The 25,284-nt window shown below is 44.6% G+C and overlaps 1 protein-coding gene across 2 annotated transcripts in view; it reads right to left on the minus strand.

Annotated features, from left to right (window-relative positions):
* The window catches only part of INVS (inversin), a gene marked incomplete at its 5' end in the record, with an annotated part of 65,481 nt that overhangs the window by 25,071 nt on the left and 15,126 nt on the right, over window positions 1-25,284 (minus strand). For both annotated transcript variants that reach the window (XM_083473127.1, XM_083473126.1), the window contains 4 exons: window positions 7,976-8,085; window positions 9,702-9,882; window positions 10,323-10,490; window positions 11,075-11,248. In XM_083473127.1, the coding sequence (XP_083329253.1) occupies window positions 7,976-8,085; window positions 9,702-9,882; window positions 10,323-10,490; window positions 11,075-11,248 (633 nt within the window). The remainder of the gene's footprint in view (window positions 1-7,975; window positions 8,086-9,701; window positions 9,883-10,322; window positions 10,491-11,074; window positions 11,249-25,284) is intronic.

Below are 25,284 nucleotides of genomic sequence, written 5' to 3' on the forward strand. Positions count from 1 at the left end.
GATATTACTTCCCTGGCACAACAAAGTAGATGTGCATACAAACTTCTTGGCTTTTGACATATGTTCACAATACTGCTGTCTTCCTTCCCTGCCAAAAGCCAACAGAACAAACTGTTAAGGCTATACAAGCCCTTAATCAAAAAGGTAAAAAGCGTTATTTAAGCTGAGCCAAAGTTTCATGCTTCCCACACTGTATCAGATATACTAAACCTTCTCTTTAATCATGGAGTAAAAGACCTACTCTTCTTCATGAGAAAATGCATTTTGCCCCTCAGGCTCTCAGCAATACCAGATGGTTGATCCTTTTCTTAATCAGACCTTGACAGTTTTAGGGTGGATACCAAAACATGAGATATTTCATGATGTATATTTATTCCTCAGTTCCTCCCAATCCAGGGCCAGCCTGCCCTTAAGGCAGAGAGAAGCAGCCTGCCTCAGGCGGCAGAATCCTGTGGGGAGGGGTGGGGCAGTGCCCTGGCAGGAAACGTAACGGACTTGGGTTCATTAATTTCAGTGGGTCTGCTCTGAGCAACTGTAATTAGTTGGCTTAGTTGGAATTTGACAATAGCTTTTTATTTCAAAAAGTTAGCACCTGGAAAGCAGGATTGCTATTGTCAGGGAACTGCCATCAGAGCATCAGGTGGTGGAGGGACTCAGGCAGGATGAAAGAGACTCAACTGCTGAAGCAGGGACCAGCAGGGGGAGGAGTGGGTCTCTGAGGGAATGCGAGCAGGAGGGAGGGCTCAGGGAGGCTTCCAGCGAGAACAGTGGGGAGGTATCGGAGTCTCCCATAGGGAGACCCACACCTCGCAGGAAACTGTCACGCCGTGAGTCCAGGAGACGCGTTTCCGTTAAGGAACTTCTTTGCTGGAAACGCTTCCGCAGACAGCCACTGTCGGACTCTACTAGTGACTAGAGCAGACATGTCTGAGGAGCTCCGTCACACACGGAGGTTTGTGGGGTCGCACAAACTCTGAGGGAGCACGTTTTCACGCACAAGCAGCTAATCAAACCCTCACAGCAGTCCGACAGTCTTTGTACGCTGCCTGTGCAAGAGAAGGCATCATGAGCGAACCAACCGGAACCGGAGGAGCAGGGGCTGGAGCTGGTCCAAGCTTGGAAGATAGATACCGAGCGTTGGAGGTTCAACTGGCCCTGCAGACGGCGAGGCTGGAGGAGAGAAGGGCTCAGGATGCAGACAAGAAGGGGAGAGCCACTCAATTCCCCAGAAAGGTACCAGGATTGGTGCAGAAATTTGGGGGGGACCCCAAGGACTACCATGCTTTTAGGACAGAGATGCAATATGCCCTTAATGTGCAGTTCGATGAGTTCCCTGATGAGGAATCGCGAGTTGCTTTTGTAATTGGGCATCTTGAGAAAGGGGCTAGAGACTGGGTTCGACCCCTAATGGCAACGCACAATGACATACTAAAGGACACAATGAAGTTCTTTCGTGCAATGGATATCATGTTTTCCAGCGATATTGAGGAAGGGGTGGTGCGCAGACAGCTAATGGCTTGTAAGCAGGGGAGTCGATCTGTCCGTGAATATTGGACTGAGTTTACCATGCTGATTCACAGACTGAGTTGGGATTTATCGGCGGCACCCGTTCAAATGCTATTTGAAGAAGGTCTTTCTTCGGGGGTGAAAGACGAGCTGGCACGGAGCCCCAGGGCGGAGTCTATGGATCAGCTGACCAAATCTGCGCTGACCATAGGAGCTCGGCAGGAGGCAAGAGCCTTGGAGAGGCGGGAAGGGAGAGGGGAACGTTGGAAGGAGTTCCGCATTCCAGACATTCCTGAGCCAGCTTTCCCGCCGGCAGAGCCGATGGAAATCGGAACAGCGCGCGCGCATTTTCAAAAACCAGCGAGGGAGCTAAGAAGGAGGGAAAGGGCCCCCGGAAATGCTATCTCTGCCAACAGCCAGGCCACTTTGCCAGAGTCTGCCCCCAGAGGAAGGAATGGCAAGGGATGGTGGGAGCTGTTGAGGGGGGAGAAGAAGGGGGAGCGGAGCAGGTAAAAGCCAACGCCTGGTTGCCACAATTGGGGCACTGCAGCCAGGCCAAAGAGCAGTGAAAGTGCCCGTGCCAGAAGCTCCTCGACCTGCTCTAGTGATTGAAGTGTCGCTAGAGCTGCAGAATGGGCACCCCCTAAAAATAAAGGCGCTATTGGACTCAGGCAGCTCCTGCAATTTTATGAGCAAGGAGTTTGCTGCTGAACACCAGATACAGACCATCCCTTTAAGCAACCCCCTGCAGGTGACCACGATTGATGGCAGGGAGTTGTTGGGAGGAGGAGTCCGCTTGCAGACTGTCCCAATGATAATGAGGGTGGCAAGGCACACAGAACTGATAGCGTTTAATGTGGCCACCCTGGGAGGCGCTCCCATTATTTTGGGAATGAGCTGGCTAGCTCTACATGATCCGCTGGTTGGCTGGCATCAAAGAGTGGTGTCCTTTGGTTCAGCACATTGCCTAGAACACTGCAAAGGGGAGAAGGGTTCAGCAGGGGCCCAAGCCACCCTAGCAGGGACTGAAGTAATGGGGAAGGTGAAGGTACCACCACAGTATGCAGATCTCAGCGACGTGTTCAGCGAGAAGGAAGCTGACCAACTACCACCTCATAGACCCTTTGATTGTCAGATCAATTTACTCCCTGGAGCACAGCTTCCCGTGGGCAAGTTGTATGCCATGTCAGACAGGGAAATGCAGGAGTTGCGAGGGTTCATTGACAAAAACCTGAAGAGAGGCTTCATCAGAGAGTCCAAAGCAGCAGGGGGGAGCCCAGTGTTCTTTGTGGACAAAAAAAATGCGGACAAGCCGAGACTTGTATGTGATTTTAGGCGGCTGAATGCAGTGACTGAACCGGTGGCGTTCCCTATGCCCAGAATTGATGATATTTTGACCAGGGTGAGGAAGGGAAAGATTTTCACAAAGCTGGATCTAAGGGGGGCGTACAACCTGATACGCATAAGGAAAGGGGATGAATGGAAAACCACCATGTTTACCCCTTTGGGGGCGTTTGAATACCTCGTTATGCCATTTGGATTACAAGCAGGCTCCGCGTGTTTTCAATCTTTTATGAACCACGTGCTGGGCCCTTTGCTCTACAAGAATTGCGTTGCCTTTCTAGATGATGTGTTGGTGTATTCTGAGAATGAGGAGCAACATGTGAGAGACGTCAGAGAAGTGTTGAGCAGACTGCAAGCCAACAGGCTGTGGGTCAAACTGGAGAAGTGTCGGTTCCATACCAAGGAGGTGGAATTCCTGGGGTACCGCCTGTCAGACAAGGGATTGGCCATGGATCCCGGCAAGGTACAGGCAGTGCTGGAATGGAAAACACCCAAAACCAAGAAGGATGTGCAGAGGTTCCTAGGGTTTGGAAACTTTTATCGTAAGTTCATCCGCAACTTCGCCCATCTGACGGCGCCCATCACTGACTGTCTCAGCAGTAAAAAGAAGTTTGTATGGACGGCGGAGGCGGAGCGAGCGTTTGAGGAACTGAAAAGGGCCTTCGCCTCTGAAGAACAACTTCTGCATGTGGATTTACGAAAGAAGCTAAGGGTTGAAACAGACGCATCTGACAGAGCCATAGGGGCGGTGCTTCTTCTGCAGCCGGGGAAGGAGGAGTCAGAGTGGCGTCCGTGTGCCTTCTTCTCGCGGAAGCTGAACAAATCCGAGAGGAACTACACGGTGTACGACCGAGAACTGCTTGCTATTCATGAGGCGTTCCGGAGATGGAGGCATCTGCTAGTTGGTGCACAACATAAAGTGCAAGTGTGCACGGACCATAAAAATCTAGAGTACTGGAGAACGGCGCGAGTGCTCAACCAAAGGCAGTTGAGATGGGCCCAAGAGTTCTCCAAATTTAACTTTGAGATTTGTTATGTGCCAGGCCCAGAGAATGTTAGGGCAGACGCTCTCTCACGCAAACCTGAATATTTGGAGGGGGAGGGAGCACCCGAAGAAACCCATATCATTCCAGAGGACCGCTGGGTGTGTGGGGCGACTTTGGTGGGGCAAAGGGAATTGGTAGAGGGTACGGTGCAGGATGCATACGCCCAGGGGAAACGCAGGGATCTCAGAGGAGAGGAAGACAAATCCGGTGGTTTTGAGGAGAGAAATGGGGCATTGTATTATAAGGGAGCGTTATATATCCCTGAAGGGGAATTGAGGGAGAAAGTACTCAAGCAGCTGCACGATAGCCCCACAGCAGGGCACTTTGGGCAACACAAAACCATGTGGCTGGTTACCAGGGAATTTTGGTGGCCCAAGGTCAGGGAAGATGTGCGGGAGTATGTGAGAGGGTGTGAACAATGCCAAAGAGCCAAGGGGGAGAGGCAGGCGCCGGCTGGTTTATTAGAACCACTGCCCACACCTGAGAGACCGTGGGAAGCAGTGGCAATAGATTTCATGACTGATCTGCCAAGGTCTAGAGGGAAAACAGCCATCATGGTTGTAGTAGACCTGTTAACTAAAATGGCCCACTTCATAGCCTGCTCACATGCGGTTACAGCAGAAGAAACCGCCAAATTGTTTGTAGAGAATGTGTTTAGGTTGCATGGCGCCCCCTTGAGGGTGGTTTCAGACCGAGGGAAACAATTTACTTCCAGGTTCTGGAGGAAGCTCATGAGCTTACTGCATGTAGAGGTTAATTTCTCGACGGCCCGTCATCCTGAAACCAACGGGCAGGCGGAAAGAGCAAATGGGGTTCTCCAACAATATTTGAGGTGTTATGTTAATGACAGAGAGAATGATTGGGTGGAGAAGCTGGCGTTGGCAGAATTTGCCTACAACAATGCAGAGAACGTGTCCACGGGGATGAGCCCCTTTTTGGCTAATCACGGGTGCCATCCCAGAGCCTTCCCAGGGGGGGAGGGGGAGAACTGGAGCGTTCCAGCTGCAGAACAGTTCGTGGAAGAAATGGAAGCGATCCATCGCCAGCTCCAACTCAACTTAAACAGGGCTAAGGAGGAATATAAGAGGCAGGCAGACAAAAACAGAAGGGAAGGTGAAAGCATCAGGGTGGGGGACCAGGTGTGGCTGTCAACCCAAGGGTTGCCATTCAAAGGAGGTTGTAAGAAATTAAGACCCAAAAGGCTGGGTCCGTTTGAAGTCATACAGCAGGTCAATCCAGTGGCTTTCAGGCTCCGGTTACCGAACCACATGAAGCTGCACCCAGTTTTTCACAGGTCGTTGCTGTCACCGTATAGAGGAGACAGTGAGGGGAGGGTCACTAGGGGACCAGCAATGGAGGAGAAGGAACACAGCTACCATGTAGCGGAGATCCTCGATTCCAGGTGGAAGGGAGATCAGGTAGAGTATTTGGTAATGTGGGAAGGGGAACCGGAGTCGGAAAACACCTGGGTTAGGGCAGAGGATGTCAATGACGAGGTTTTAATAGAGACTTTTCATCAGAGGTTCCCACGTAAACCTCAGCCTGTAGCGAGGTTCCGAAGGGAATACTTTGCCACCACCGACGAGGAAGAGGAGTTGGAGGGGTTCCCAGATTCTGAAGAGGAGGAGGATTCAGCTGGCCAGGACGACGATCGATGGAGAGAATTGTTCGAGACGTCAGAAGATGAGGAAGATTCGTTTCGGGGTTTTAGCCCTTCACCTCCCAGGGGGGAGGAATTGGGAGGGGGTGAGGGGGGCCCTGGAGGGGAGGTGGATGTCAGGGAACTGCCATCAGAGCATCAGGTGGTGGAGGGACTCAGGCAGGATGAAAGAGACTCAACTGCTGAAGCAGGGACCAGCAGGGGGAGGAGTGGGTCTCTGAGGGAATGCGAGCAGGAGGGAGGGCTCAGGGAGGCTTCCAGCGAGAACAGTGGGGAGGTATCGGAGTCTCCCATAGGGAGACCCACACCTCGCAGGAAACTGTCACGCCGTGAGTCCAGGAGACGCGTTTCCGTTAAGGAACTTCTTTGCTGGAAACGCTTCCGCAGACAGCCACTGTCGGACTCTACTAGTGACTAGAGCAGACATGTCTGAGGAGCTCCGTCACACACGGAGGTTTGTGGGGTCGCACAAACTCTGAGGGAGCACGTTTTCACGCACAAGCAGCTAATCAAACCCTCACAGCTATCTTTTGTTGTAAACATTTATTCCACTTTGCCTAAGGAAAACAGGTTTCCATATTGTTTCAAAAACATGGCAAAGCTTTTTTGATCAAAGGTAACAATGCGACAAAAGAAGTGTGTGCACACCATAAGAATAGAAACATCGCCCAAATCTCCATTTTCTTAACAATGTTCTTTTGTCCACTGCCAACACACCTTAGTATAAAAGTGTTTTCACCAGAAGTCAGGCCAATTAATGACAGGACTTGAAAAAGAACAATTGGTGCTACCTGAAGTGGAATGCTGGAGCCAATGGGGTGATGCGGGCAGGAGCAAAGCTTTGCGGAAAATAGGCTTGTTCCCCTCAGCTTTTCGGATTCGCCAAGCAGCAAGTATCGACCGAGTCCTGAAAGAATAAAATTCCCTGCCTATTTTCCCTCTCTCTCTTGGCTCAATGAAGCGAACCAAACAGTGTTAGGTATCTGTGAGTAAGGAAAATAAAGAACTGACAGGCCACAAACCTCCATCAGTGTAGAGCACCCCAGGGTGGGGGCCATTGGTTCCAGCTTCCCACTCCCAAATCTCCACCAGGAAAGACCAATTGTTCTATTTGTATTGTGGGATGCTGGAACCAATGGGGCGAGACATACCATAACAAGTCACTACCACTCAAGTCTTTTGTCTGTGATGTCACGGAGTTGGGTGTCCGCCTCATGGGGGAACCAGATTCCGAGAGAAAAGATTTAGTACGGGGTTTTAATATAGGCCAAATACTCAGGGTCTAAGGAATATAACTTGTCTGCCAAGATAGTATTCTTTTTAGAATGCAGGGGAGCGTCAAGCTCGGCCTTGGTTACAGCCTTCAAAATAGAAGGAGCTAGAATAAAATTGGAAGAGGAGTGACTGTCAGTTAACAAAGACACATCACTCTCTGGCTTGGAAGATGTAGCTTTATCTGATTGAGGAGTTAACTCAAGAGCATGCATTATTTTGCGCTTCAGAATGGGGGTGCTGGCCTCTTGAAATAGCCTCACAGATATGAGTTCCTCCATGTCCATATCTAAGTGAAAGAGATAGGCACACACACACAGAGAAAGGGAAACTCAATACACTTAATTCCATTGCCACCCGGTTAATTAGGAGGAGGAACAATAGGCTCACAATCCCTCTCCGTTTGTCACTCCATGAACCAGGAGAGGAATGGCAGAAGCAATGCAGCTGTCCCTTAAAGGGCTAAAACTATTCAGGCCGTTTAAATAAGCTGCTGTGGGGGGAGTGGATGAACTCAACCGCCATGTTCTCAGTTGCCACAGCAGCGAACCGGGAGATTGTGGTATACTACTGCCAAGCCACACACTCCATCGCTGTTAAAAACGTACCGGGAGGGGGAGAAGAGTCTCTTGCCACTCACTCCTGTGCCGTTTGAGAGAAATGCAATCAGAGAGGGCTGGAGAGGGGAGGGCGGGGTTGTCAGGCAGGAAGGAACTGCTTCGCCCAATGCTGAGGTGACAACGGAAGAAATTGTCATACAAGAAGTTTGTAGAAAATAAAGACAGGCGACCCCAGCAATGGAGGTGACAGAGTTAGAAATGGAGGCGGTGCGCAGGAAGCTAGACTGCACCCTGCAAGCGGTGGCCAAAAAGTGCCTCAGCCACAGTCAAAAGCCAGGGGCAGAAAAACTAGGTTTTAATGGAAAAAAATAAACAAAATAAATAAGTAAATCCAACAGCGGGGGTCGAGGCTTATCTGAAGCAGGAGAGCCGAGGAGAACGCTCTTCTGTGTCAGGCAGGAGAAAAAACTGAGGTGAAGGTGCCCATTTCCCACAAAGCAATGCTGCTGCCTGCATCACCCCATTGGCTCCAGCCTCCCACGATACAAATCAGAGATATTTCAACATAACCTGTTTGTTTCACGTACAGCAAAGTTACTCTGTGCTGCATAGTGTAAAGGTGTTGCCCCTTGGCTGTCAGATGGGATGGTCCCAAACTTGTTTCTTTCCAAAAGAAGGTGGACAATCTGCGCATGGCCTAAAAGAGAGAGCAGAATACATATTACTTAGCTCACTATATGTGCTCCAGATTTCTTCCCTCATCCTATGAGGATGCTGTTATCTCTGTTTCCACCAGGGCATGTGCATCAGTGCAGGGACCTATCTACTTTAGTTATGGAGCTCTGTAAAACGCAGGATTGATACAAATAAGTAGGAAGTAGGAAGTTACAAAAAGCCAAGCAAAGCTGGCAAATTTGGGCTGTTCAACAACATGTTATCTGCTCATTTCCCTCACTGAGAGATTAAAAGTATGACTGCTAAATCTAGAACCGTACAAATCTGACAAGCAACCGTATCTTTGTGCATCTTAATCAACCTCAGGATTCTCCTTAGCCAAGTCGCACTGCATGCTATGGTGAGGGCTGTAGATCAGTGGTACAGTCCGTGCTTTGCATGGAGAAGGTCTGAATCTCAATCCCTAGTATCTTCAGCTATACAGTGGTACCCCGCAAGATGAACGCCTCGCAAGATGGAAAACCTGCTAGACGAAAGGGTTTTCCGTTTTGGAGGCGCTTCGCAAAACGAATTTCCCTATGGGCTTGCTTCGCAAGACGAAAGCCCATAGGGAAATCTCCGGGATAGCGGGGAAGCGCAGCGCGTCTTCCCCACTGTCCTCGGACCTCCTCCCGCCGCCCGGCATCGGAACGAAGCTCCGATGCCGGGCGGGGGGGGGGGAGCCTCCTCCCGCCGCCCGGCATCGGATGGCTTTCCTGAAGACTTGGGGTAGGAGGAGGGTTTTCCTTCCCACCGCCAACATTCAGAATGCTGTTCTGAATGTTGGCGGTGGGGAGGAAAAACCCTCCTCCCACCGCAAGCCCCGGGAACAGAGGAGAAGCGCTGCGCCCCTTCCCCTCTGTTCCCGTACCTGTCCTGAAGGCTTGCGGTGGGGAGAAAAGCCCTTCTCCGCACCGCCAGCCTGGCAAGCGGTTTCCCTAGGAACGCATTAATTGATTTTCAATGTATTCCTATGGGAAACCGTGCATCGCAAGACGAAAAACTCGCAAGAAGAAAAAACTTGCGGAACGAATTAATTTCGTCTTGTACAGTGGTGCCTCGCAAGACGAAAAGAATCCGTTCTGTGATTCTCTTCGTCTAGCGGTTTTTTCGTCTTGCGAAGCAAGCCCATTGACGGATTAGCGGATTAGCGTTATTAGCGCTATTAGCGGCTTTTAGCGGCTTATCGGATCAGCTGATAAGCGGCTTAGCGGCTTAGAAAAAGGGGGGGAGGAAAAAACCCCCGCAGGAACTCGCAAGACATTTTCGTCTTGTGAAGCAAGCCCATAGGAGATTCATTTTGCGAAGCACCTCCAAAACGGAAAACTCTTTCGTCTAGCGAGTTTTCCGTCTTGTGGGGCACCACTGTAACTGGGAAAGACCGATAACTGGAGAGCTGCTGCCAGCCAAAGTGTGTCAACAATACTGAGCTAGCTGGACCAATAGTCAGAGTTAGGATAAAGCAGCCTTTATGATCCTGTTTTCCCCTCTTTCACACCAGTCAAACTTCTTCAATGTTTCAAGCTCCAATTTAGGAAATTTGAGTTCCACAAAATTGATACATATGCCCAAGAAGAAATTTAGAAGTTCAGTATTTACCCAGTAAAGCTGCCCAGTGCAAGGGAGTTCGAAATAAATTATCGTAAGAGGTGACATTGCAACCTTCATAGGAGGTCAACAGATCAGCAACAGCTACATTCCCATCAGCAACTGCAAAGTGAAGGGGAGTTCGTCCTTCATAGTCTTGCCAGTTCAGCAGAGATTCAGTTGGAGCAGCATCCTAGTTGCAAAAGTGCCAGGTAGATAAGGTGCGATTAGCATTAAGAGATCGTAGCAGCTAAGAGAGGATGGTTTTACAATTAAGAGGTTACATTAAAGCTGCATGTACTCAAGACATTTAAACCCAAAATTATGTTAGGGAGGTGCTTGCTGGCCAGGCTTCAATTTGACCTGGGGTGGGAGGGATGGCAATGGACTTAAAGAAGAGGTGCCTTGCCCAGGGCTCTCTCAAATCTAGCAGCACCAGTGTGAATCCACATTAATAAGTGAAGTTGGTAGGCATTCAAAAGGACGTTAGAGTGTCTCTTGTGACAGAGACAACCCTTACGACTATGAGCCCTAAAACGATTCCAAGTACTCTTTGCGGTGCCCACATACAACTGCCACTAAAAAAAAGGTACATCAGATCAGATAGGTATTTATTTGAAAAGAAATCCTTACCAAAATGCACTTAACAGTATGAACTGCACTTGGATCCTTGTGGTTAGCAGCCCAATGAAGTGGAATTTTGCCTTCAATATCTGGGATTCCAATATTAGAGTCATGTTTGATCAGAAGTTTCACATGCTCTGGATTATTGTAATAGGCACTCCAGTGAAGAGCAGTTTGCTGGGGGTAATTAGAAGAGATGCACAGTAAAATGAAATAAACATTCTGCTTTTGTGAACTTCAGAAACCATGTAAAATGAACAATTTACAAATTATGGAGACTGAGGACAGTTGAAAGTGAGGGAATGCTGGTTTATCAGAGGCCCTCGGTTTTCTTCTGTTCAGTCTCTGGATGTGACCAACTGCACAGAAATGATCTCAAGTACGCTGAACATAAAACACAGAGGGGAGTTCAGGATTCATTCCAAGCGCACAATGACATGAGAAAGTGGGATACAAAACGATATCCACTATGCATTACTTGGTACAATGAAAAAGGGAGTTGATTCAAAGTGACAATCCTGAATCAGTAGTCTGATGGAGTGAGTTGAAAACTGATGGCTAACTGAAATGCTGATCCCAAAGGGAAGTGAATGCAAAGTCTCTACCTTTCATAGCATGTGCAGCTGATTTGGGGAGGGGCACAAGTACCAGTTCCCGGGCAGTAAAGAAAGTTCCAATGTTTGTTCTGGTCAGATGACACAGAGACCATTAAGAGGAGCCAGAGGTTTCAGCAACAGTAAAAGTTACAAGTCTGATTTTACCTTGTTTTTGTCCTGTGTATCTACTTCTCCTGGTGCCATGTATTTAAGCAACAAAGCCAAGCACTTAGGACTCTTGTGCCGTGTAGCTAAGTGTAACGGAGTGATTTCTTCCAAATCCTTCTTCATCCAGTTTGCTCTACGAGCAAGTAAAAGCTTCATAAAGCGATAATTTCCCTAAGCAATGTAACGAGGAAGGGGAAGAATAAATAAAAGAATAAATAAATAAATAAACAAATAATAATAATAATAATAATAATAATAATAATAATAATAATAATAATAATATCTTTATTGTCATTGCCCCCTTCGGGGACAACGAAATTACTTGACTGCTCCATAAAAAGTTAATTTCAATGACTAAAAAGCGTTATGAAACCAACATGTAATAATTTTGAAAAGCAATCATTAGAGGTAATGGCAATATATAGTTTATAGTCCTGTGGACAAGTGACTAGAATCATAGGATTGTAGAGTTGGAAGGTTACCCTGAGGGTCATTCTAGTCCGACTCCCTGCAATGCAGAAATATCAACAAAAGCATCCATGACAGGTGGCCATCCAACCTCTCCTTAAAATCCTCCAGTGAAGGAGTCCTCAAGCTTCTGAGGGAGTCTATTCCACTGTCGAACAGTTCTTACTGTTAGAAAGTTCTTCCTACTGTTTAGTCAGGATCTCCATCCTTGTAACTTGAATCCATTTGTTCGAGTCCTACCCTCTGGAACAGCAGAAAACAAGCTTCCATGTGACAGCACTTTAGATATTTTAAGATGGCTATCATATAGCTCCTCTCAGTCTTCTTGTCTCCAGGCTAAAAAGGTAAAGGGAAAGGACTGCTGGCAGTTAAGTCCAGTCATGAATGACTCTGGGGTTGTGGTGCTCATCTCGTTTTACTGGCCGAGGGAGCTGATGTTTGTCCGCAGACAGTTTTTCCGGGTCATGTGGCCAGCATGACTAAGCCACTTCTGGTGAAACCAGAGCAGCGCACAGAAATGCCGTTTACCTTCCTGCCAGAGTGGTACCTATTTATCTACTTGCACTTTGACGTGCTTTCGAACTGCTAGGTTGGCAGGAGCTGGAACCGACCAACAGGAGCTCACCTCATCGCGGGGCTTTGAACCGCTGACCTTCTGATCAGCAAGCCCTAGGCTCAGTGGTTTAGACCACAGCGCCATCCGCGTCCCGCCTGTCTCCAGGCTAAACACACCCAACTCCCTCAACCATTTTCCCTCAGGCTTGGCCTCAAGACTCTTGATCATCTTGGTAGACCTCTGTGCACATTCCAGCCTGTCAATATCCTTCTTAAATTATGGCACCCAGAATTGGACACAGTACTCCAGGTGTGGTCTGACCAAGGCAGAACAGAGTGGCACTGTTACTTCCCTTGATCTGGACACTATACTTCTGTTGATGAAGCCTAGAATAGCATTAGCTTTTTTTGCTGCTGAATCACACTGTTGTCTGATGTTCAGCTTATGGTCTACTAAGACCCTCTAGAACCTTTTCATATGTACTACAGGCAACCCCAAGTCAAAGTAGTAGGTTGTCATTACTTTCTCCTAATCAGCCAGGATGTAGAGTAACACAGTTTTTAGATTATTGCTCGTTTTTGAACAAGTTATCTGTCTAATTCTTTCTTATAGTTTTGTCCCGAGTGTTGAATGACTTGCACAAAGTTTACATTTCATCCATTGAAAAAGGTGGCGGGGGGGGATTTTGAGCCACTTGGTTGGCTAGAGATAAGTGTTTTAAACCTTTCCCACATCAGTAATTTCTTAAGATTTTTTTTATCAATGGGGAGTTCATTAATTCAGATAAAATTCATAACCATAGAAACCACAGTGAATGTTAACTATCACTTAGTAGGACGTGCTTCCAGTACCATCTTACTCTGGGATATACTTTTAAGAGACTTGATGCTGAATACAGGAAAGTAAGCAACTACTAATGTTTCTCCCCACAGGTAGCACACTTGCAGAAAGCCTTCGGGCAGGGGTGCCAGCCAAGCAGTACTCAAAATAGAAGAAGGTTTTGCAAAATATATACTGCATCTTGAGAAAGTACTCCAGAGGAAATTATTGAATTGGGAAGCCTTACCCATAAATACTTTACCACATGTTAAAATCTAGGAAACCATCTGGTGGTAATTAGATTTATTAACCATATATGTGTTCTCCTGAAAATGTTCTATTGAGAGGGATAATACTTGCTTTGAAATTAAATCTAGCTACAGGAATTTGGATAAATTGAATAAATATTCCCAGAATGAAGCAATTTTCTGAATTAAAGATGAAATGATAAATTCTGTAATTAATTAAAATATTTTTAAAGCAAAGAAACTCTTTTCTAATGTCATTACTAAAATCAAACCAAACATAAAACATTTACTTGATAGATGCAAATTCATTACCATGTAAATTAAGAGATGTTCTTTGCTTTCTATTATTATTATTTTTAGTGCAAGTTTCCAAAATTATAGAGCCTCATCAAAACAAAATGTTTCCATACTTTGAAATAAGAGTTTTCTTGTTGAATATTTTTGTTAAGAAAATGACAGATAAATAAATAGATGGATAATATAAAGAGAAAAAGTGAAATTAAAAATCGAATCTGTCTATCAGTTCTTCCTTCAAGGAGAACCATGTAGTGAGGAGATTATAATAGGATATTATCTTAAGCAGGGGACTGGAATTATTTTACCCTTCAAGTCAATAAGCATCTGTTTGAGGGAGGGTGACCCTTCAGCTAGAGAACTGTCAATGTTGCTTTGGGGGTGAATGTGAGTTTCCATAGATATTGAACAAAAAAGGATTATAGATTTATATTCATGTGGAAGTATTCCCACTGATTTCAGTTTAACTTTTGAATAAGCATGATAGGAATTACAAAATTAATTTACTGATTTTTAAATACACTCAGTGGAATTAATAAAATAGTACATAATTATATTTTTAACAATAATGGGAAGAATAGTAAAGAAGACTGAATTGTTCTTGTTCAGTCTGATATAACATCTTGGGAATTACCTAAGTAACAAAGTAATTCAGTGCCTAAGTAACTAAGTGTAGATATAGTTCCCAAACATTATCTACACTAATAATATAATATAGAAGATCTACACTGGCTCCTAGTACGTTTCCGAGCACAATTCAAAGTGTTGGTGCTGACCTTTAAAGCCCTAAATGGCCTCGGCCCAGTATACCTGAAGGAGCGTCTCCACCCCCATCGTTCTACCCGGACACTGAGGTCCAGCTCTGAGAGCCCTCTGGTGGTTCCCTCATTGCGAGAAGCCAAGTTACAGGGAGCCAGGCAGAGGGCCTTCTCGGTAGTGGCGCCTGCCCTGTGGAATGCCCTCCCATCAGATGTCAAGGAAATAAACAACTACCTGACTTTTATAAGACATCTATTTTTTAAAAAAAGATATTTATTAAAGTTTCCAATTTTTGCAAACAAAAGAAAAAACAAACATAAAAATATTAAAAACACTTAAATTTCACACCTTATTTTCTTATAACTTATTTCCCCGACCTCCTCATACCTCCCCTTCTTGTATACCCAGTTTAAGTTGTTTGTACAGCAAATCCTTATCTCAACATCTTAGATTATTATAGCTTTAAGTTCTTACTTACAAAAAGAAAGTCGTTTTATCATAGTTACAGCTTGAAACCACTTAATTAAAATCCAGCATCATTCAACATTCCTTAATTTTATAATATTTTTGTAAATAGTCCTTAAATTTTTTCCAATCTTCTTCTGCCGACTCTTCTCCCTGGTCCCGGATTCTGCCAGTCATTTCTGCAATTCATCTGCCATTCTTCCAAAGTGGGTAGGTCTTGTGTCTTCCAATACTTTGCGATGAGTATTCTTGCTGCTGTTGTGGCGTACATAAAGAAAGTTCTGTCCTTCTTTGGCACCAATTGGCCGACCATGCCCAGGAGAAAGGCCTCTGGTTTCTTAAGGAAGGTATATTTAAATACCTTTTTCATTTCATTATATATCATTTCCCAGAAAGCCTTAATCTTTGGGCATGTCCACCAGAGGTGAAAGAATGTACCTTCAGCTTCTTTACATTTCCAACACTTATTATCGGGCAAATGATAGATTTTTGCAAGCTTGACTGGAGTCATGTACCACCTGTATATCACTTTCATAATATTTTCTCTCAAGGCATTACATGCCGTAAATTTCATTCCGGTGGTCAGACTTTTATAAGACATCTAAAGGCAGCCCTGTTTAGGGAAGTTTTTAGTGTTTGATGTTTTATCATGTTTTTAAAATTCAATTCGGGGGTTCCCAGAGTGGCTGGGGAAACCCAGCCAGATGGGTAGGGTACAAATAATTATGATTGTTAAAATTATTATTAATTATCATCATCAGAGTATCGGAGCAGGACCTGGGAGCCCAGGATACAAATCCCCATGCGTTCATGAAGTTTAATGGGTGACACTGGGTGAGTCACAAACAGGGTCAATGGGAAGGGGGGGGAACCACATACATCACCTTCAGCTCCTTGGAGGAAAAGTGGGGTATGAATGCAATAATAAATAAATGAACATATCAAGCCTCAAACAGACTATCAATCTGGATAGCCAGAGCCCCTGAAACTGGAGTTTGAGACAGCTTCTCCTCCAGACAAATTCCTCTGGGAAACCTGCCCCAGTTACAACAGGGTCCTCATCTTCCCCAGGGAGATGACTAAAGCCACTCTAAGGCGTTTGTTGTATCGGATGGACTTCCACTGACACGTCATGTGTGAATGCATGAATAGAGATGATGGTGCTTCTTACGAAAATTCCATATTGGAAAGCCATCTGATTCAATGGGCATCTGCTTGAAAATGTGTATAACCAACAACTGTTGACTTAGAGTCACACATTACTACAAATGTTTTCTGGTTTCATTTGTGCAGTACAACCCTCACCCTTCATGCACAGAAACAAATGCTACAGGATAAATGTTTGGTCATTTTTGGTGATTGGTTTATTTCAAATAAATTATTTTTCAAATCCATATACTGCTGTTCTGGCGCAGATATTGGTGCTTACTTCTGAATACAACTGAAAACTTACCCTGTAGTTACTTATTGATAGCATATTATTGGTGTGGTTGTTCCTGAAAATGATCTCATTTGCCCATCTTTATGCTTAGAGTTTAGTGAAAGCCACACTGCAGGTCACTGAAGGTGCATGCATGTTTAAATCTACAAACTAGGTATGTTTAGAAGTGAGTGACAAGTTGCCAGCATCTTCTCTGTTACTGTGGGATTTTATGAAGCCAATGCTTTTTCCCTTGACAGAACTGATATAACAAACACTATGGCTTTTTATAAGGCTGATAGAATATAGGACCTTATAAACTAAATCAGTGATGTCACATGTCAATTTGATAGTGAATATGATTGAATTAGATAACTAGTAGAATTGTAAAACACCTTCTTTAACATAAATTGCTGCTTAGTGAAAGCATTCCATGTGTGGCTAATCCTTTTCAAGTCAATGATGGCAACAGCACCACCCATCTTAACAGTGGACCTACGGTAAATCTTAAGGAAAGTGCCCTTTTGGCAATGTCACCTTCACCATCCAGGACACCAAAGACAGAACTCTCAGCATACAAAGGAAAGCTCAGCTGAAAGGCAATTTTATTAGTCACTTTCCAAGTTTAAAGAGTTTGTCCGTCTGGCAAAGCAACCTAGGCAGCAAACCAGCCAAGAACATCTGCGACTTGGAACCCATTCTGGTGATCAACTGTGGTTTCACTGAAAGCAAGGCAGCATGCTTAGTTGCTCTATGGCTGAAATGTTACAACATTTCTTCTACAAATGCCCACTGAAACCTTAGCTTTGTTCAGTTAGTTTCCATAGGAATAAGCTGAACTATCAAGTGGTGCACCGTGAAAGGGTACATGAACAAGCACAGTAAAAATGAGAGGAAAGAGGCCACTTGTCCGTCTACTTTTCCTCTTTAAACTGAACCTTTGGCTTTTGAGCTCACTGAGCACAACTGGTGCAAGATTTCCTTGCTCTGCTTGTTGTTCAAAAGCATGTGCTGAAATTTATCGGAAACAATTGACTGCTTTCAGTTCAATTCTCCAGCATAATGCATAAAATGTTTTCATTTCCAAGTCATTTTAGGTGCTGTTAATAGTGGTTTTAGTAGGTTTCCTCCATTACTCTTTTAGATCAGTTCAGGCAGAAGCTTCTAAAAACAATTAATCTTGCATGAATTTAAGACACAAGATAAAACACACATCCACTTACACATAAACACTTACAGTAGCTTCTATTGAAATCTGATTCAGAATTATTTCGAGCTAGTATCATACGTGGGCTTATTACAAGTCTGACCCAAAGAGAGGGACGACTCAAGACCATTTTGTTGCAGTAGTAAATACACATGTTGCCTATTTTTTGCTATGGCAATAGCTTCTGAGCTTATCACTCAGTATCACTGGGCTCAACATATATACTGGAGGTTTTCCAAGCAGCAATGATCTTTATACACTTTGGAGCACTGACAATACTTGTCCCTATGCCAAAATAATTAGCTTATATATAGCTTAGTGATTTAGGTAGCTATGCGGTAAACTAGGGAGGATATACTGGAGCACTCATTTCCCAAAAGTGGCTTCTTCCAAGGCATATGTCTACAAATGTTTTTTCTGTGGCCCATGTGACCTACAGTTCTCATGACAGAAGCAGCTTATTCAGTGGAGTGTGCTGTGAAGTGTATTGGAGTGACTAAGTGGAGTGCCAATGTAAGTCTTGATCCATGTGGATAGAAAAGAATTAGATACTTTCTTCCTCATGGTAGAGAAGTGAATGGAGACAAACAGTAGCGGTTTGTTTAATGACCTGAGCGTGGGAGATGTAGATGTAGGTCCTCTTTGATGTCCAAGCCCACTTCATAAGAGTGGGATGGTTTGAGGCAAAGGTAAGATCATTTATTAAGCCATACAGAAGACCTTGCGGATAAAGATTAAGTCTGGGTGAAAAATTACTTAAGCACTGTGGAAAATGGAAGGGTAGTCTTTGACAGAGAGATCACTGCATTCTGAAACCCTCTGTGTGGTGGAGATGGCTGCTAGGAAAACCACTTTTAAAGAAAGAATCTGGAGTGAAGCCATATGAGGGGTTTAAAGGGTGACTTTTGTAGTGCTTGGAGAATTTTGTGGAGATTCCAGAATGGGAAACTGTGGGTTATAGGTGCATTCAAGAGAGTTGTTTGTTGCAAAAATATCTTAAGTAGAAGCTGTCTCCTGATGGGGCAGATTCACAGTTTTGACAGAGCTAGTAAACTGTATAAGCTAATAAAAATATTTTCCCAGTTGTGTTATTTTAGCATGCAGCCAGAAAGTTTTTCTACCGATATTCAAGTACCAAGAGCCAGATCAGTTTTAGCTAAGGGACAGTCAGAGGAATTCATCTCCAAGAGGAGGATTGCATGCAACAGGATCAAAGAAATAACAGGAGTAGTTCTAGCACTACTGGGTCTGAAACCTTTCAAGTAAACACAATGTCTCTAACAAGATAATCTATTTTTCACACATGCACAGGTACAGGGTAGCACTATAAATATCAGAAGGAGATTCAAAAATTTTACAAGACAATGACTCAATAGTGATATATTTCAGAAGTACAGCCCTTGGTGACGGTAGTGGCTTAGAGGACTCCCAGATGAATGGGAGTAGAGAAAACAGGCAGGTTTCATTTTTATTGATATATTTTGGACAAGGGAATTAAGCCATTGACATAAGACTTTAACATTAATTTTCATGCATTCGGAGGGCCCTTAAAAACTAATGTTTTAAGATGTCATTACTTTAGAACATCATTGTCCATTGGTTACAGAATCTGTAGGGAATCTCCTGCAATTAGATTAACTAAGGAGGTTCCCTGAATGCAAGACAAGGCTACATGCTGCCAATAAGCACAGAATTCCCAATGGTATGCTTTCTTTGTTAAGTAAGTGGAAATTCAGAAGACATCTCCAAATGAGAAACATGGAGGGTGTAGAAAGGTGTTTAATCCTTCCCTTGGAACAGCCTTTCTCAACCTGTGGATCCCCAGACGTTGTTGAACTACAATTCCCATCACCCCTAGCTAGCAAGGCCAGAGCTCAGGGATGATGGGAGTTGTAGTCCAACAATATCTGGGGACCCACAGGTTCAGAACCACCGCCTTAGAAGATGGCCACAAAAGGAAATGTCCAGAGCATGAACCTTCATCATCTGCGCATAGCTTGGGTCTCCCAAAACCTGTAGTACCAGGGACTATCTTGGGCAACTGTGTGCACATGTGCATACAAAATACTTATTTATCTGGGTTGACAAAATCCTTTGAGCCACTCGAAAACTGTTGAAGATTGTGCTTCTAAAGTTCTTAAACTGACATATAGGCAAGACCTTCAAAATCTGCCTTTAAATGGAAATATATTTAAAAAGGGAGTGGGCGGCGCTGTGGTCTAAACCATTGAGCCTCTTGGGCTTGATGACTGGAAGGTCAGTGGTTCAAATTCCCGTGACGGGGTGAGCTCTGTTCCAGCTTCTGCCAACCTAGTAGTTCGAAAGCACACCAGTGCAAGTTAGATAAATATGTACTGCACTGCTATGGCGGGAACATAAACGCCATTTCTGTGTGCTCTGGCTTCCATCGCGCCAGAAGCGATGACCACATGACCCAGAAAGGTGTCTGTGGACATATGCCGGCTCCCTCGGCCTGAAGCGAGATGAGCGCCACACCCCATAGTCGCCTTTGACTGGACTTAACTGTCCAGGGGTCCTTTACCTTTTATCTTTATATTTAAATGGTCTTTTCCCCCTTCAAAGCAACTGCATGGGTTTTGTCAAGCAATAGTTTGCATTAAGGCTTCATGATCATGCAACAATTGTAATGAAACACTGCACTGATCTTCTGTTAGGGTTGTATCAAATGATAGTCCTACTCAGAATACATCCACTAAAATTAACAGACATCACTAACTTAGGTTTTTAAATTTCAGTGCTATATTCCAGGAGGATTGTACCACACCCTGTACTAGGTCTCTATCGCCAGCCGATAATTTTCAACAAAATGGACTTGGTAAAGGCAAATAAAATTTTAAAAAGTATATTGAGGGGAGGCTTCTTAATACCTTTTAAATGGAAAAGCTGGTTTTAAAAATTATACCTTTCTTAATGGAATATCTCCTGACTGAATTCCATGAAAACCATAAGAAATCTTTCTTCAAAGAATATCAAATGGGTAAAAAAAGAAAAAGAAATGTTTCAACTACCAAACTGATGCAATGGTGAATTCTATATGTATTTCATAGAATCATAGAATAGAATCATAGAGTTGGAATAGACCACAAGGGCCATCGAGTCCAACCCCCTGCCAAGCAGGAAACAATTTCATAGGAGCACACTGAAGTTGTGGGCATGCATTATAGTGGTGCCCCGCAAGACGAATGCCTCGCAAGACGGAAAACCCGCTAGACGAAAGGGTTTTCCGTTTTTGAGCTGCTTCGCAAGACGATTTTTCCTATGGGCTTGCTTTGCAAGACGAAAATGTCTTGCGAGTGTTCCGATTTTTTCCCGCTCCCCCCTTTTTCTAAGCCGCTAAGCCGCTAATAGCCTTTTAGCCGCTAATCCGCTAAGCCTTTAATAGCCGCTAAGCCTTTAATAGCCGCTAAACCGCTAATAGCACCAATCCGCTAATAGGGTTGCTTCGCAAGACGAAAAAACCGCTAGACGAAGAGACTCGCGGAACGGATTAATTTCGTCTTGCGAGGCACCACTGTATTACTGCCGAGATCCCTTTAAATAATTACTATTTACAAAAATATTGTAGTTCTTTCTGAAACATCTCCTTCCTTTATGGTTGGTTTTAATATCTTTCAAGTTGAAAACTTTCAAATTTATATAACCTCCATCTGAGTAGTTAAAATTGCTTTTACTTAAGGTATAAATAATCAGCCAGAACTTGTATTATGTTACCAGCAGAGTTTCCTACCAAAAAAGAGAGTATCATTTCAAGTTACACAGGTTCATTAACTACATGGACGTATAATTAAACAACAACAAAAAAGAGGTCAAAGCATACATTAACCTATTTTACTTCCCCCCTCTATTACATTTTCAAAAGCTTCTGTATGACTTCACTCTGCAAGCTGTGAAAGACCAACCATCCACCTTCTTTTCAGTATGAATAAGGTTGACACCTGACAGCTTCACATAGCTGACAGGGTTATACAACAGCCCACCCTCCCTATTCTCAATCCAATTAGACCTCTAATCCTCCAGATGAAAGGCCCAACTACTCACGTTCTTCATGACAACGACAGCTATTGATTATTTGTCACTGCAGCTAACACCTTCTCTGTGGAGGCCACTCTGACAGAAGCAAACCTCCCAAATTAGACAGCACTTTATCTGCCCTGGAGGCCAAATGGCACAACAAGTAAAGGCTAATAAATGGTATAAAAATGAACAAATCATAACATTATGACAGGTTGATCGTTGCCAGTAGTTTCACAACTCAAGCTTGACGCTCTGCTAGACCCGCTCCTTCTTTTCTCTCTTCCAATTGTGCTCCAACTTTGACTGAATTAAAGGCCAGAACAATTAAGGCATTTGACCAGCAAGGGTAAGCTGGAATGGAAGTATTGCCAGGGGACACAGATGTCAATAGCAGACTACCCATTTGTCAATACAAACATTCGAGACATGCAAATGCTGATGTCCTTGTTCTCCACTAGGTTGCACTGATGCCCTTCATAAACAGCTCAAACAGGAACTGATGAAATTAACTTCCCAGACTTGTAATTTTCTGTTAAGAGGAGGATTTTTAGCAATATAAAACGGAGTTTTCATTAAAGACAGTGCAAAACTATTTATAAAAAGAAATATTTCTGACTCTTTATAGTTGCACAGTAAAATCTGTGTCAGAAATGTTTTCTTAAAGCCCGAGAAGAAGGATTTATGTATTAAGAATGACATGATAAATTTAACCGTCACAATAAATGGCAAAGAAAGCTTGACTATTCTAGGGTTCTCATACCGTGCTCCTATAGAGCAATCCTATACTAAGCAATCCTACTAAGAAGGAAGTGCCCTGGGTTCAATGGGACCTATTTGCAGGTCTATAGGATTCCAGCCCTAATTTCTTTTTTTTGAATATTTTACGCAAGAAATTAGCAATTTAAAATGTTTTAGCTGCTGCTTCCTCCTCAACAATACTTATGTTTATAATGTTTAGACTTCAAAGAGTTACTTTAGACACATCCAAGTGTTTGAGCATATCTAGTAGGATTTTCTGGCTTTTTCCTTAAACATCAGAACCTTATGCCCCATCACAAATGGCTTCTGGTATCAGTTTCACAAACTGTTTGCCACTGACTGGGTTCAGTCAACACTTAAGGATCTTAATATCCTGCATTTCTCTTCCCCACTTGTACTCTAAACGGGCACATATAGCCCCAGAGGCCAAACTTAAAACTGACCAATTATGAATTCTAAGTTATTTAAGAAAAAAACCCTGAGTTGGTACTATACTGAACAAAAAATCACCACCAGGGAACTTGCATTCAATAGATAATGTAGGGATGGTGGGAGAGTGAGGGTAGGTTGCTGTGGAGCTGCAGGAGAAGGCAGGCATGGGATATAGCTCAAGAAATACCATATTTTTCGCTCTATAGGACACACTTTCTCCCCTCCAAAAATTAAGGGGAAATGTGTGTGCGTCCTATGGAGCAAATGCAGGCTCCTTGACTTCAGCAATAGCAACGTGAAGCCTCCGAAGCGCAGAGGGAGCGCACCCTCCATGCTCCGGAGGCTTTGCGTTGCTTTCGCTTAAGCCTGGAGAGAGAGAGGGGTCGGTGCGCACCGAACCCTCTCGCTCTCCAGGCTTCAGGGATAGCTGCCTGAAGCCTCCGGAGCGCAGCGGGAACTCGCACTGCGCTCCGAAGGCTTCGGGTTCCTTTTGCTGAAGCCAGGAGAGCAAGACTCTCCTGGCTTCAGCAGAGAGGGAGAGCTGCGCAGCGCCCCTTCAGCGATGCGGGAGAAATGGAAGGGGCTCCGTTTCTCCTGCCGCTTCGCTGAAGGGGCGCTGAGCAGAGAGGGGGAGATTTCCCCCCCCCTTGTTCTCCCCCTCTAAAACAAGGTGCGTCCTATGGTCTGGTGTGTCCTATAGAGTGAAAAATACGGTACTTTTCTGAACTAGCACTTTCTGAGTACAAATGGAAGGTGCTTCTTATCTCCTCCCACCCTTCTTCCCGATGTAGACCTTCCCTGGCAGGGCGATGGCATCACTTTGTGGTTTGCCTCAGGTGCCAAAATATCTTGAGCCGGCCCTGCTCCCTATGATCGAGCCAAACATATATTTTTCTCTCCAGGGTCAACTGTCATTCTGCACCTTTGAAAATAAGCTCGCTAGTAAAAGCTTCCCCACTCCGTGATGTCACTGAGAAACCTCCCCGCCAAACATAAGCACTTTAAAAAAGTTTCCTTTAAAAAAAGAAAACAAATGCAATAAATGAATGACCACATGAGTTTGGATTTGATATCCCACCTTTCACTCCCCCTAAGGAGTCTCAAAGCGGCTAACATTCTCCTTTCCCTTCCTCCCCCACAACAAACACTCTGTGAGGTGAGTGGGGCTGAGAGACTTCAAAGAAGTGTGACTGGCCCAAGGTCACCCAGCAGCTGCAGGTGGAGGAGCGGAGACGCGAACGCAGTTCCCCAGATTACGAGACTACCGCTCTTAACCACTGCACCACACTGGCTCTCTCTGTTTCTCTCCCTCCACCCAAGTGGGGCTGATAGCAACTTTGATCGGAAGATGGATTAAAACTACCTCCCAAACAGCTGCTTTGAATAAATAGAAATGGTGATTGCGTGTAGGTTTGCCATATTCTAGCCCAGTCTGGTATCCTAATTTGAATGCCACGCAAATTAATTCCGAATTATAAAGATCAGGTTGAGCTGGAAAATGGTTTTTCCACTCCAAATCTTTCCTTCAAAATTTGCTTAACAGCGTAAGCACAGATTATTGGGCTCTTCTTAGAATACATGGGAAATATGTAACTGGACTTCCAAAGGATAAATAAAAACATTAAAAAATACTGCAATGTTACTCTAAAAAAGTAATCCTCAACTCACTTGCATAGGCTACAATGTCCTTCATAATCAATCTTTCTTTTTTTCTCTTGGACTGAACTTTTCAAAAAAAATCTGTATGTGTATCTCTTTCGGTAATCTTTATTTACACTTTTAAGTGACACTTTTACCTCTAGAAAGGAGTGTGGGGTACAAAGCTCAAAGGTAGGCTATACACAATTTGGCAATTTAACCTGTTGCATTTCTACATGGCAACAGGGTTTGGGCTGGGTGTTCATCAGTATGCAGATGATACCCAGCTCTACCTCTCTTTTATATCAGAACCAGTGAAGGCAGTGAATGTCCTGTTTGAGTGTCCGGAGGCAGTTGAAGGATGGATTGAGAATGAATCCTAACAAGACAGAAGTACAGTAGCACTGCGGCTTAAGTTACCCTCGGCTTACGTAAACTTCGGGCTGCGAAAGCGGCAAACCTGGAAGTGTTTTGCCCCGTGCGCATTCACAAAAACGCTCTAATGTGCTCCCTGCATGCTCAGAAGCAGTCCACCCAGTTGCGGAAACCTCGGGATTCACAACCAGAGGTACCACTGTACTATTTTTGGGAGACAGGGAGTGGGCAACGGTGGGGGACTCCCTGGTCCTGAATGGGATAACTGTGCCCCTAAAGGACCAGGTGCTCAGCCTGGGAGTCATTTTGGACTCACAGCTGTCCAAAATTCTGTGGTCAGGGCAGGTCAATTCTGTGTCCAGGGCAGTTGTTTACCAGCTCCATCTGGTACGCAGGCTGAGACCCTATCTGACCGCAGACTGTCTCGCCAGAGTGGTGCATGCTCTAGTTATCTCTCGCTTGGACTATTGCAATCACTCTACGTGGGGGCTACCTTTGAAGGTGACCTGGAAACTACAACTAATCCAGAATGCGGCAGCTAGACTGGTGACTGGGAGTGGCCACGGAGACTATATAACACCGGTCCTAAAAGCCCTACATTGACTCTCAGTACGTCTCCAAGCACAATTCAAAATGTTGGTGCTGACCTTTAAAGCCCTAAACAGCCTCAGCCCAGTATACCTGAAGAAGCATCTCCAACCCCATCGTTCAACCCGGACACTGAGGTCCAGC

The sequence above is a fragment of the Podarcis liolepis genome, assembly GCF_965112155.1.
Source record: "Podarcis liolepis genome assembly, chromosome: 13".
Lineage (NCBI taxonomy): Eukaryota > Metazoa > Chordata > Lepidosauria > Squamata > Lacertidae > Podarcis > Podarcis liolepis.